We start from the raw sequence: 13,547 nt of genomic DNA on the forward strand, positions 1-13,547 counted from the left end.
GCACAAAATGCCCAGCAGCTGCGTGTGAAAGAGAAAGTATAGCACGCACACACATACACACACAGGGAGAGACATACACACACGCACACACACTACTAAAGACGTATCGAAAAAGAGGAACACTTGCAGTAAAAGCACGAAAAACTCGTTACTCAAAGCGTTAGTTTTTCAATTATGGCGCGTAGATTAGTATTTGAAAGCAATTCAATATGTGTGCGTGCGTGCGAGTGTGTGTGGATGTGTGTAAGTGTGTATGTGTGCATGTGTGCGGGCGTATATGTTCGTAAATCTGCGGCAACTCCAAGCTCCAAAGGCCTTTATTGGATTTTGGCTTGCTGCAGTGGCTTCGCGGCATTCTGCTACCGGACCATGCCCAAGGTGATGGCAGAAAAACTTTCCGACAGCCTCACAATAACTTTGAATGCACAGAGGCAGAGAAGCGTGTAGCTGAGTGGGCGTGGCAGCAGAAACTTTACAGTTTCAATTTTGCCATTCAACTTGGACTGGTGACACGCTCGCCTGCCAATATCTCAGCTAAGCTGCTCAGGCACCTGCTAACATCACAAAAATCGCACATACGCCATGTTGTGCTGAAGCATTTACCGCATGACAATCATGTGAAATAAATTGGATTAGCCTGATTGTAATTCGTAATTGAAATATTCTATAAATGTCACATATTTATAATTTTCTAGATTTATAGATTTCAAAATCCAGATGGGGTTGTACCCAAGTTCTGCTTTTCAAACTTCCTTTAGAGCTGTGTTTGCTTTATGGGTTTTTATTGTGGGCACTGTCTCCACGAGCGCTGTGGCCACTGCAGTTGCAGTTGCATTCGTAGTCGCAATAATACGCTTAGCTGCGGCATTTTATTGTTCATTGAACGGGGCTTTCGTGTGAACTTCTAGGCGACGACAACTTATGCCATTTCCGTTTCCGCCGACCTGAGCTATAGCGCACTGGCTACGGCAACACAATGGGCGATGCCAAGGAGCGGAACACAATTGTGAGGTCATGTATGTGACAAACAATAAAGACGATAACTTAACGCACTGCGCGCAGCGAAAAAGTGGGAGAGAGAGGGTGAGAGGAAGAGAGGGAGAGAAAGTTGTAGAGCGGCACGAGACAGAAACGGAAATGCCTCGTGTAGATACGTATGCGCCATGTGTGAGAGTTTCCAGCTGCGCGAGTGTGAGCGTAAATGTGTGTGTGACTGCTTAAGTGTGTGTGTATTTGATTTCTTTAAGAATAAAATTAAGTTTGCGTTCGCCTTTTCCGCAAAATATGGCAAAAGTAAAGTTTATTTTTTTTAACGAAAATAAGGTTGCCGTCGTCGTATGCCCTGACTTCCTTGGCTATAGGTGCGCCCGGAGCAGCACAACAGCAGCAACAGCAACAACAACAACAACAACAGCAAAAACAACAATAACAAAACGAAGCAGCAGCAGCTGCTGCTGTTGCCAGTTGCCGGCTCGCAGTTGGTAGAATGGCGGCTCCAGCGACTTGGCGCAAAACTTTTCTTTGTCCCGACACTTAAAAAGTCGTAAAATGCACATTCCGCATTAAAACCACAGTTGAAAATTATAACCACCTCGCCGGCAAAGGAAAACCAAACCTTTCCGGCGTTACTCTATCAGATTTCTTGTTTTCTTTCAACTCTTCAACAATAATTTTTACTTCCTTTGATAAGTATTTTCGGTACAAGCAAATGAACTTGATAAATAAACGAGGTAAATTTCTCTTTAAAATTTTAATTGGTACAAAAGATGACTAAAAACTTCCATGATAATGATGATGAAGGTATATGTGTGTATGTATTTTCCATTGCTTACTTTACTGAAACATATCAACACCGTCTGCCTAAGGCTTTTTTAAATCCACTTGTAAAATATGAATAGCTGTTGTATTATTTGGCTAAAATAATTGGAAGACAAATTCGATTATGAATAAATCCCTATTCCACATAAAGAGGTTTGACTTTAACTCAATTAAAAGTAAAAATTCTCTGTATGGATTCTCCACTATAAGTAAACAAAAATTGGAAATAAATAAATTTCTAAAAATATTTTGTATTCTCGATAAAATATATATGTACATATGTGCTCTCGCTGCCAGGTAAAACTATTTTAACGCTGCCAGGTAAAACTATTTTATTTATTTTAAATATTAGTAGAAAATAATCTATTGATGAAGCGGAGAAACCGAAAAACACGGACGTGTTGTATGTCAATGCATGTATCAGTTTTGCCTGTTACATAAATTGACATTGGGGGAAAACAGAATCAAGCATATATTATGCAAGTTAAATCAACATATCAATGTCCCAGGCACAGATTCATATGCAAATGTAGTAGATCAGAAGAGATTAAATTGCTTCAAATTTTAATCTTATATAGCTCAGCAGGCAGCTATATTTTCAGACTCTCCTAATTGTCTCTGAGAAAAATCAGACTCCTGCTGATCTGAATTTGAGGCAAAGAGCAAAGAGGGAGAGTGAACATTAAGAACAAAAAGGCCATCGCGCTTGCCCGCTTGACGTCCGCTTGCATTGAGAATAACAACATATATGCTATGAGATCTAATAAGATGTCGATGCTGTAGACCATCTCACTTGCTCGCCCGACGTCAGCGTGGAGCGTGGGAGAGAGAGAGTAACATACCCGAGCAAATATGAAGTTGATTTTGGCCAGCCGCAGAAACTTTGCTCCATTAAAGATTTAAGTGTTTGTGACACAAAACACCTCTAACGAGCACTTACAACCTCCTCCTGCAATCCTCTTATACAAAGTAATTTAATTCAATTGAGAAAAATTTGGGTAACTTCAAAAGCAACTTTGAGACTGTTTAGAAAAGTGAAAGATATCAATTTATATTTATCTTCAATTAAAGCAACTTCAGTGACTTCGTGGCACAGCAAAGAAATAATTCAACAGAGAATATGTTCAGCAAAACTTGACAAGAATAAAGTTTGCAACTTGAGTTACTTAAAGGTGGGTCAGATTGCTGACCTGCTTAATTCCGAGATGGCTCTCGTGCTGAACTGTAAACAACAAAACATAATTCAGAAATTACATCAAAATGCGCATTGGGGCTGCTTTATACCCCCAGCGAACGGGACGGCGCATCACCTGTTGATGCCACCTGATGACGCTCCACGCTCCAAACCAGCCAAATAAAAGTTTTGTACTTTTCCTCTTTTAAACCGCGACTCGGCCATTAACTCGCATAAGGCTCGTAAACCTAATGGCAACTTGGCCCAGTCCTGGCCATGATTGAAAGATTCGCCCCCAAGCAAATGTTTTGACCGCAGCGCGCCACCAGGGCTTATCGGCAATGTGCTGGCAGTAACTGTTATTGCTGCGGCTGACGATGTTGCTGCTGTTGCTGTTGTTGATATTGCTGCTGCTGTTGCTGTTGGTATTAGCAGCACATTATTGAAATTATTTATGTACATTGTCCTGCTCACCTGTCTGCTGTCGGTTCATGCCTTTGTTTGTTATCCTTGGACCATCGACCAGCAGCTGCTTAAATTTCCTCTCTTAATGTATTTCAATGATTCTTTGCGCAAGTTTTGATTAGCTTGGCTTAAAGTTTGCGCATATTCGAAATCAAAATGAATCCTAATTTAGAAGTATAATGCGATACAATCCGCTTTGATTAAATATGCACCTGCGTCACATTTATGGTGTGAAAAATAAGAGCAAAAACGTGCATGGTCAAGGGAAAATGGAAAATATTTAGATAATCGATGCTCAATACGTTGGAGAATTGCGAATAGATTAGCTATGCATTTGCATAAAACTTACGTTAATGATAGAGCTAGTTATCATATGGTTTGCAATTGTGTTAATTTAAATGCGACTCTTCATCAATTCGTAAGCTAAGACCTTCTTAGCTTGTTTGTCAGTAAAATATACCTACATGCAATATATTTTAATTACTTAATATTACTATATATTATATGAAATAAAAAATAGTATAGTTATTATAACAAATTTAAAAAATTTTTAAATATATATTTAATAAAAATATTTAAAAATTATATTTAGCCGCATTAAACTCACCCATTTCTATCCTCCTGTACTGTAAGTAGCTTGCGTGATAATGCAGAATGATGAACGGTCATAAATAGCCAGCCTCGATAGTAACTACTTATATATATTCTGAATTTGTCAGAGTCTCCGTGTCATCGAACAACTGGATCTTTTGTTGCGAGCGTCGCCTTGCTAAACCGCAGCTAAAATGTTGGTCACTTCAGCGTCTGCGAACATATTGTGGCACAATTTTTAAAATAAAATTAACTAGTATTACTCGACGTATATGAAAGTGACTTTGCTCTGAGCGTTCTTGGATGTCATCATGTGCACACAGCCACAAGCAGACATACACTTACGCACACACACACATACATGAAACATTGTGAGACGTGGCGAGGCAGCAGAAAAAGTTCTTAGCTAAAAGTTGAGTTTTAAGTTTAGATTTTGTACACATAGACAAGCCGACACACAGACCGAGGGAGAGTGAAAGAGAGAGATAGAGAGAGGGATAGGGAAAGGAAGAAAGTGAGCCTGACTGACTGGCATTTCTGTGGTGCTGTTGTGCCCGGGGCTCGTGATTCGCCTCGAATGGCAATGGGATAGCGTCCACACAGCCGAGAGGAGTGCGAGTGGCATGCCACAATTGCAACATAACTTTGCAGCTTATTATTTTTTATTGCAGCTAATAAGCTTGACTTGCCAGTTAATGGCGCACTTCCGTTCCTTTGCGAAACCTGTCGTAAAGTTTATAATGAAAGTATTTCCAGCTTAGTGCGACCAAGTGGGGCAAATAGCAATGCTAGCTTGTTGTTGTCTAACAACTACAATGGACTCAGCGCACACATGCACACCCGCTCACACATGCACACCCGCTCACACACACACTTACAAGAAGTTGCATGTGTAAACACACCCACTTTCAAGCTTATTAAAATAAAATTTTCCACACTTTTCATTTATTTTATTTGCATATATTTCCTTATTGAAACTTCTAGACCCATCTCTCAGGCCGCTGCTCATCTCTCCCCAGGCTCACAAATAAATGGACAGCCATTTGCGAAGCAATGAAAAGCAACACGCCTACTTTGTTTTTGTTGCCTGTTTATTGCATTCACTGCGGGCCTTTTGTTCCCTCACATTTCGTCTCTGAATGTAGATGCTGTTGTTGCCCATTTGTTTGCTTGACCGGAAGTCGTTTATGTCTCCCCGTTCAGGTTACTCTGTCGCAGCCATCCACAGCCTCATTTCTGAGCGTGCTCTGAGAGATATTTGCATACATTATGTTGGTTTCGCTTGGCTTGTAATGGATGCCATTTAACTAAAAGTGAAACAATTTATGTTTATGTTGTTAGTATTACTAGAGTCTAATATTTGAGTCTAAGCTTGCCTTAAATGAATTACTCACCTGTTTAATTAAATAGTAAGTTAGGGCAATTTAAGGCAACCGTATCGCTATCGGTATATTTCCACAAGTTGTAACATCTACAAGTTGTAGATGTACCATCCATCGAGTGTAATATAATTCAGCTTCTGTCATGCAGTCTCTGAGTATTTAGCTTCTGCCATAAATTCGCTAGAAGATCTAATCTAACAGCATTTATATATCAGTGAATCATGAATATGTTTTCTATTTCATGAACAATGAACTCATATTATTCAGTCTTTGACATTTATGTACCTTACATAGAGTCTTGTAGCATTCAGCTTTTGTCATGCAGAGTCTTGTAGATACAGATACAGATACAGATACAGATACAGATACAGATACAGATACAGATACAGATACAGATACAGATACAGATACAGATACAGATACAGATACAGATACAGATACAGATACAGATACAGATACAGATACAGATACAGATACAGATACAGATACAGATACAGATACAGATACAGATACAGATACAGATAAGATACAGATACAGATACAGATACAGATACAGATACAGATACAGATACAGATACAGATACAGATACAGATACAGATACAGATACAGATACAGATACAGATACAGATACAGATACAGATACAGATCAGATACAGATACAGATACAGATACAGATACAGATACAGATACAGATACAGATACAGATACAGATACAGATACAGATACAGATACAGATACAGATACAGATACAGATACAGATACAGATACAGATACAGATACAGATACAGATACAGATACAGATACAGATACAGATACAGATACAGATACAGATACAGATACAGATACAGATACAGATACAGATACAGATACAGATACAGATACAGATACAGATACAGATACAGATACAGATACAGATACAGATACAGATAAGATACAGATAAGATACAGATACAGATACAGATACAGATACAGATACAGATACAGATACAGATACAGATACAGATACAGATACAGATACAGATACAGATACAGATACAGATACAGATACAGATACAGATACAGATACAGATACAGATACAGATACAGATACAGATACAGATACAGATACAGATACAGATACATACAGATACAGATATAGATACAGATACAGATACAGATACAGATACAGATACAGATACAGATACAGATACAGATACAGATACAGATACAGATACAGATACAGATACAGATACAGATACAGATACAGACACAGATACAGATACAGATACAGACACAGATACAGATAATACAGTTTAAATAAAACACCATCTACACCTGCACTACATACATACACAAATAGTGTAAATTGAAGCACATTGTTCTCGTTGAACAATTTAAAGTGCTCCGTCATAAGCGGCATACCAATTAAATTGCAATTTATTGGCTGGCTTTGAGCACATAATTGTATAATTATTTTATAAATGAACCCGCATGGCCAACTGCGCTCACAAAATGCAACAAATTAATCCGCCACAATCAAAAAACATTAATCTTATACTTAATAGTGCCAAACAATTATCCACACAAGCTTTATTGTATGCTACACATGCACACACGCACACACTATTTATATGAGTGCGTATGGCAATTAAAACTAAAATACAGAGAGCAAAAAATACATACGTATATGTATGTATATAAAAAAGAAACAAATAAAAAAAATTGAGGGGCGTGACAAACGAGCAGAGAGCAAAATTGCCCTCGGGGCAAATACATATAAAATTGATCCATCAGCTCCAGGGAGCGCGATAAAAGAGAGCTCAGTGCTGCCGAGCGATGGCAAAAGTTATGCGAAAAGTTGCGTTTTTACAATTTGCTTGATAAGAGTTCCCAATAGCCCAACTCACAGAGCCACTGGCGGAGCTCTTCATTTATAACAACATTCGCATTGCTGAGCCAAAAGGTTGCCCAGAATCTCTGACACTTGCACTCCGACCATTATTTTGGCGTGCGGCCAAGAGGAAGAGCAGGATGTGCCGGAAGTGCAGTCAAAGCAGAACTCGCTGCACTTGCAACACTCACAAAGCCAACAACATTAAGATGAAGTAGAAGAAGTCGAAGTGGAAGTGGAAGCAGAAAAGGATGAATCGCTTCACTTACAGCTGTAACAAAGCCAACGTCGAGCAGAGAAACTTTTCCAAGTTTTCTTCAAAACAAACCGCAAAAATTCTTGTCTCTGGTTAGCCGCAATGCAAATACAGCTGCAAGTGGACGGAGAAAACTGCAAAGAAAATACTCAAAAAGAAAAGGAAAAGAAAAAAGAAACAACAACAACAACAAAAAATACTATTGCGTTTACGCCAATTTTGTTATTGATGTTTGTCGATTTCCATTCTTCGCTGTTCTCATTTTCGATTTGCCTTTCTCTTGTTCGCTCTTTCTCTTTCTTTTTTTTTTTTAGCTTATTTCTCACAAACTTTTCGTGCACTTTATGATTATGTGGCCAAACTTTTGTCAGCTCGGCTTTGTGACTGTTCTTTATCGACCCACTCACTTCTACTTGGATCAGTTGTGGCATTATGTTTGCTGCCAAACTAGATGCATGTTTTTTATTGCACGTACACATTCGCAATTCGAAATGGTTGAAAGAAGAGAAATAATTGCACAAATCAAATATTTAGTAACCAAGAATCAGACTTCCACAAAGGCTTGTGCTATGGTCAATTCTGATTTAAATTAAACTAACCCCGAAAATATTTTAGATTATCTTTTCATAATCTAAAAAGATACATGGCAATTGCGTTTTCCATGTATGTTTGTTACATCATAAAAAATTTATTTATAAAAAAAAAATAATAATAATAATAATAATAATGTAATTACATCCTTCGTTAACTATTTTTTATTTTTTTATATATGTTTTTCTGCATTGATGATACATTTATAATGTTACTAAACAGAAATATTAATCAAATAATTATATTTTTAAATTAAAATAAATTTATATATTTTTTTGCTAAACAATTATTTTTATTTTATTTTTATTTTTTATTATTATTTCATATTTCGTTATTATTTCATTGTTCTAGTAATATTATTATAAGATTATTTTTAATTTTCTTATTCATTTTGTATTATTGCAAGATATATTTTTAATTATTTTATACAAAAACAAATTTGGTATCTTTATACAAATTGGAGAAATATATTTAGTTGTTCTCTTTGGAGACATCTTAGTTGTCTATTTGGCTAATGACACGGAAGCCGCCATTAAAACACAATGAATATAAATCAACAAGATCTGTGTGAATAACTAGCCACGCCCCGCAAACTATCAACAAATATGCCATGCGTTGGCATTGGCTCTTTAAGGCATTGGCCAAACCGACAGTCAAATTATACGCTCAAGCAATAACAATTTATATGGCTGGAGACATTTTAACTGCGGCGTACGTGCCACGTAGCCACGTAGCGGGGAGGCGTACAAAAGGTGCGATAGCCTTGGCGAAGACAGGACCATTCCGAAATTAATGATAATTGACAGAATAAACGACAAGTTGAGCTGCTGAGCTGGTGAGCTGCTGAGCCATCGGACATTGGCCAGGGGATAAAAGCCAGTGACATTAGAAGCCAATAAATAAAAGAACAAACACAAATACTATTTGGAATGTACGGTCCATGCGTCGTATACGCAACGTGAACACATTTACGTAGCATCAGTTAGTCTTGAAATGTGTTCTGTAATATATATATATGTATATATATATAAACTGAACAGTGTTTATATATTGTATTAGTTATTTACTATTTTAATATATAGATAGATAAGTAGTCAAATCTAAATTTTAGTAAATATAAATCAATTTCTGGCCGACGAATATATCCTGATAATAAATTTATTAAGAGGAATATACATATATATAAATAGTATTTATATATGTATGTATATAGTATATATTCTATGTTTTCAGAAATGTATACATATAAATAGTATTTGCATGTATATGTTCTGTGTTTTCAGAAATTGTATGAAGTGATTAGTTTAACTATAACACAGGACTGAGTTTCGAATAGAGTTGATGCCTTTGTTAAATTTTAATGCCATTGTTAAACGAAATGACGAGAACGCGTCAAACGTATTAATGCTTGATTACCTAACAATTGGCCAAGTGTGTGGTAAGAAGAGAAAGAGAAAGAGAAAGAGAAAGGACATTCACTACACATTCCACTTGCTAATTGAAGAGCATTTTGAAGTGCGATTATTAAAATGGCTTCTACTCTTGTTGTTGACTTTGCAGTTGAGTACGTGTGCAAGACCTCTAACGGCATCCCACTAAATATTACCAATATTAAATGTCAGTCAACACGTATGCGAGTTTATTGAAATAATTAAAACTGATTTGTCGCCAATTACATGAGAGCTGTCAGCGCTCAGAGACAGAGATCTTCTGCCCGTTCAATTTACTTTCGTTTGTCATGCACGACTTTGTCATTCAATTAGAGCCAATAGATTGACTAGAACTGAGAGTACGTGACTTGTGGATGCTGTGGCGTACTTTTTTTTTTATTTGTGTCTCATCTACAGCTAAAGTGCGACGATTTTAAATTGCGTCAATTACGAGAGCGTTGGAACTTCTATATCATGGTTAATAGCCGTTCGTTCCGTAAATGAATATGTTGATGGAAAATAATACTCTTTACAAAAAACTTATTCTAGATTATCTATCTCCGGATGCCCGTCAATTACATATATGATCTTTTAATTATTTTCCGTTCGCAGTTCATCTCACTCCCTCAGCTTCCACAAGACTTGGCAATTAGCTATTCGCACGATGCATCTATTCCACAAACTTTGTTTGCAAATTCGTCGAACTATCGTCGGTTTGACGTTTGGGGCAGCTCAAAGTGATTTGTGTGCGTGTGCATCGAGCTGGCTTGCAGCTAGTATAGATTTTCCTTTGCCCAGCTTTGTTATTGAGACTTATGCCCTCTCGTATGCTGTGTGCGTCGAGCAGGCAGAATTTGCGGCTTAGTCTCTGCTCGCCACGCAACGAATATTGGCAATATTTTGGTCTTATGCGTTGAACAATGAAAGGCAAACAAGTTTACAAAGCTTTCTGATTGCTGTCCTTAATGGCAAAGGCATTCTTTTCGAGCACAAGTTGCTTTTGCCTCTCTCTCTCTCTCTCTCTCTCTCTCTCTTTTCATTCTCTTGAGGTCGGGTAACAGCCAAATATGCAATCAGCCCCAGCAGGATCTATTCCCAGCAGACTAATGATTCCAACAAGCAGTAGTGCCAAAACTTTTGCAAATTGAATAATGAACGAATGTTTTCCACTCTGCATTAAAGATGGAGTAGCATCCAACTGAGAATCAGGTACTCGTAAAAAACAACTTTATTGCGGCTGCAGCCAGTGATGCTTATGTGAGTGAAGGGTGAATGAAAAAGGGCAGAATAACTGGAAGAGAGAGACGGTGAAAAATAAATGTGAAGAAAACGGAAAATCTAAAATAAAAGAACAAAAGCAGAAAACTAAAAGTGACAATTACTTCCATCATTTTCAAAATATAAAAACTTTTATTATAATTAATTATCTCCTATTCTACACAATTCTAATCCATTTCTTTATAAACTCTTTAAAACAACCTGATTAATCGCTATCACTATTCGAGGATATAGCCGGCTCTTGCTCTTTGCTATTGTCATGATGATTGTTTTCATTGTCTTCATCACCATCTAAATCTTCCATGGGTTCTGTTTTGAGACGAGCTATAAGCTCCTTAGCAGGATTAAATATGCCATTGGTTTGCTGTGAGCAAATGATGCAGCGCTGCGATTTTTTGTACTGAGCTAGAGCACACTTCTCACAGAAGTAATGCTTACACCTGGAATAGGAATAGATTAATACGTATATTATAAGCGCATATATAAACACCTACTTGGTAACTACAGGATTGACAAAACTCCCCCTGCATATGTAACATCTGAATGGTAAAGACTCCTCATCTGAGTGGATCTCGTATTTGGTATCATCCCCATCCGAATCGCATTCTCCCTTGCGCTGCGCCTCGTGATCCATTTCCAGTTGCCAGCCTGCTTTGTAGTCGCTGCGATCATGCAAGAACTTGCAACTGTCGCCAAATCCACAGTAGCCCGTCTCCTTGTAATCCTTGCAAATGTCTGGCTGATAGTCCCAACGGACAGTGGCACGCAAATGAGCCGGCGCCCGTATAGGTCCACTTCGTACCATGCCTGAACTGGCGTTGCCAGCTGCCGTGTCCTTCTTCTTATAGTACTGCGCATAATTATTGAGACCACGGTAGATCTTGTCGTCTGCCTTTCCTTCAAGTTCTTCGTTGATTTTGACCGAGCGCGCATGGATTGCCTGGGCATCGCGATCCAGTTCGGTATCCACTTCATTTATGGAGGTTGCGCCCTGATCTTGCGGGCCGCTGGGTATGCCTTCGCGTTTCGATTTATATGCAACGAGCACTCCATTGGCATCGCCAGCAGAGTCTGAATCGCTGTCTGAGACATTTCCAGCTGCGACGCCCGTTTCCGCTCTTCGTTTCGCAGTTTTGGTGCTCTGAAAGTTGGGATTCGTACGTTTTCGTCGATTTTCGGCACGAAGTAAAGCGCTGGTTTTACTATGTGACTCCTCGTCGCTATTTTTAGCTGTGAATGAATTATCTGCTCTTTAGAAATTTATTTCTCATTTATATTTGCGCCAATTTCGCACTCACCTGAATCACTGCTGCTGCTGCTGACTTTCTTTCGCCGCATGCCGGCGCTTCTGTTAACATTCCGCTTCTTAAAGCCAAAACTAGACGTACTGGGCGCCTCTTCAGACATTATATTACAGTTAATAGCAACTATTTACAGTAAGTACTCCAATTGCTACCGGCTTATTTACGTTTAATGCTTTGCTATATTTTTGTGTTGCACATTATGACATTTCACAACACAGCCAAAGATAATTTGAGGGCTGCAAAATATAATATGGAACCACCCTGGAACCAGTATGCATCCCTCGTACCGGTGTAGAAAAGAAAATCATTGTTAGTTCATTTCTTATTCGTACTAGGAACAAACTTGTTTTTTCGAATCAATCTACAAAAGTAATTATTTTGTTTAACATATTGTCAATTTACTATAGTTGTTTGATTGCAGAAGATGAAACTGGAACTTGTGTCGGCCACAAAATGCTTCGAAGGCGAGCAACGTGTCTACAAACATCACTCCAACGTTCTGGAATGTGACATGACCTTTGGTGTCTTCCTGCCCCCAGCGGCAATTGAAGATAAGACCGAATGTCCAGTGCTATACTTTTTGAGCGGTTTGACGTGTACTCACGAGAACTTCGTGCAGAAGAGCGGCTTCCAACGAACGGCAGCCAAAGAAGGCCTCATTGTGGTAAATCCCGATACCTCTCCACGTGGAGTGGAGCTGCCCGGCCAGGACGATGCCTACGATTTCGGCAGTGGTGCCGGCTTCTATGTGGATGCCACTGAAGCCCCATGGTCCAAGCACTACAAGATGTATAGCTACGTCACGCAGGAGCTCCCCGAATTGGTCAATGCCAATTTCTCGGTTTTGCCTGGCAAAAAAGGAATTTTCGGTCATAGCATGGGTGGCCACGGCGCCTTAATTTGCGCTCTTAAGAATCCCGGCTTGTATCAATCGGTGTCTGCATTTGCACCAATTGCCAACCCCTCGGAATGTCCATGGGGCCAAAAGGCCTTCACTGGATACTTGGGCGCCAACCGGGATGACTGGGCACAGTGGGATGCTACCAGCTTGGTCTCCAAGTACGCCAGCACACCTCAGGAGCTGTTCATAGATCAGGGATCAGCCGACAACTTTCTCGCTGGCCAGCAACTGCTGCCAGAAAAATTGCTAGCAGCAGCTGCCCCCAACGACCACATCCAGACCATATTCAAGCAACGAGAGGGATACGACCACAGCTACTTTTATATAGCTACATTTGTGGCCGAGCATATTGAATATCATGCCAAGTTGCTAAAAGCTTAAATGTGTCCCGAATTTCGTTTATAAAACAATGTGTGTTCACAAATATAGTCTGTATATAAATCCGCATACCTAAAACGAATCTTTTATTTCATTACGCAATGAAAA

The 13,547-nt window shown here is 38.8% G+C and overlaps 2 protein-coding genes across 2 annotated transcripts; one reads left to right on the forward strand and one right to left on the reverse strand.

The window, feature by feature from the left end:
* Positions 1 to 10,968: 10,968 nt before the first annotated feature.
* Positions 10,969 to 12,459, reverse strand: mdlc (RING finger protein mdlc). The gene is made up of 3 exons (XM_018001107.2): positions 12,155 to 12,459; positions 11,351 to 12,086; positions 10,969 to 11,296 (listed from the first exon to the last, which is right to left on the reverse strand). The coding sequence occupies exons 1-3, from the start codon at positions 12,261 to 12,263 to the stop codon at positions 11,062 to 11,064; spliced, it is 1,080 nt and encodes a 359-aa protein (XP_017856596.1). The 5' UTR covers positions 12,264 to 12,459; the 3' UTR covers positions 10,969 to 11,061.
* On the forward strand, positions 12,418 to 13,517 carry LOC108608927 (S-formylglutathione hydrolase). Its single transcript, XM_018000568.2, has 2 exons — positions 12,418 to 12,529; positions 12,582 to 13,517. The coding sequence occupies exon 2, from the start codon at positions 12,585 to 12,587 to the stop codon at positions 13,440 to 13,442; it is 858 nt and encodes a 285-aa protein (XP_017856057.1). The 5' UTR covers positions 12,418 to 12,529; positions 12,582 to 12,584; the 3' UTR covers positions 13,443 to 13,517.
* The last annotated feature ends 30 nt before the right edge of the window (positions 13,518 to 13,547 follow it).

This window comes from Drosophila arizonae, chromosome 2 (assembly GCF_054131065.1).
Source record: "Drosophila arizonae isolate 15081-1271.41 chromosome 2, UAZ_ARI_1.0, whole genome shotgun sequence".
In the NCBI taxonomy this organism is placed as follows: Eukaryota; Metazoa; Arthropoda; class Insecta; order Diptera; family Drosophilidae; genus Drosophila; species Drosophila arizonae.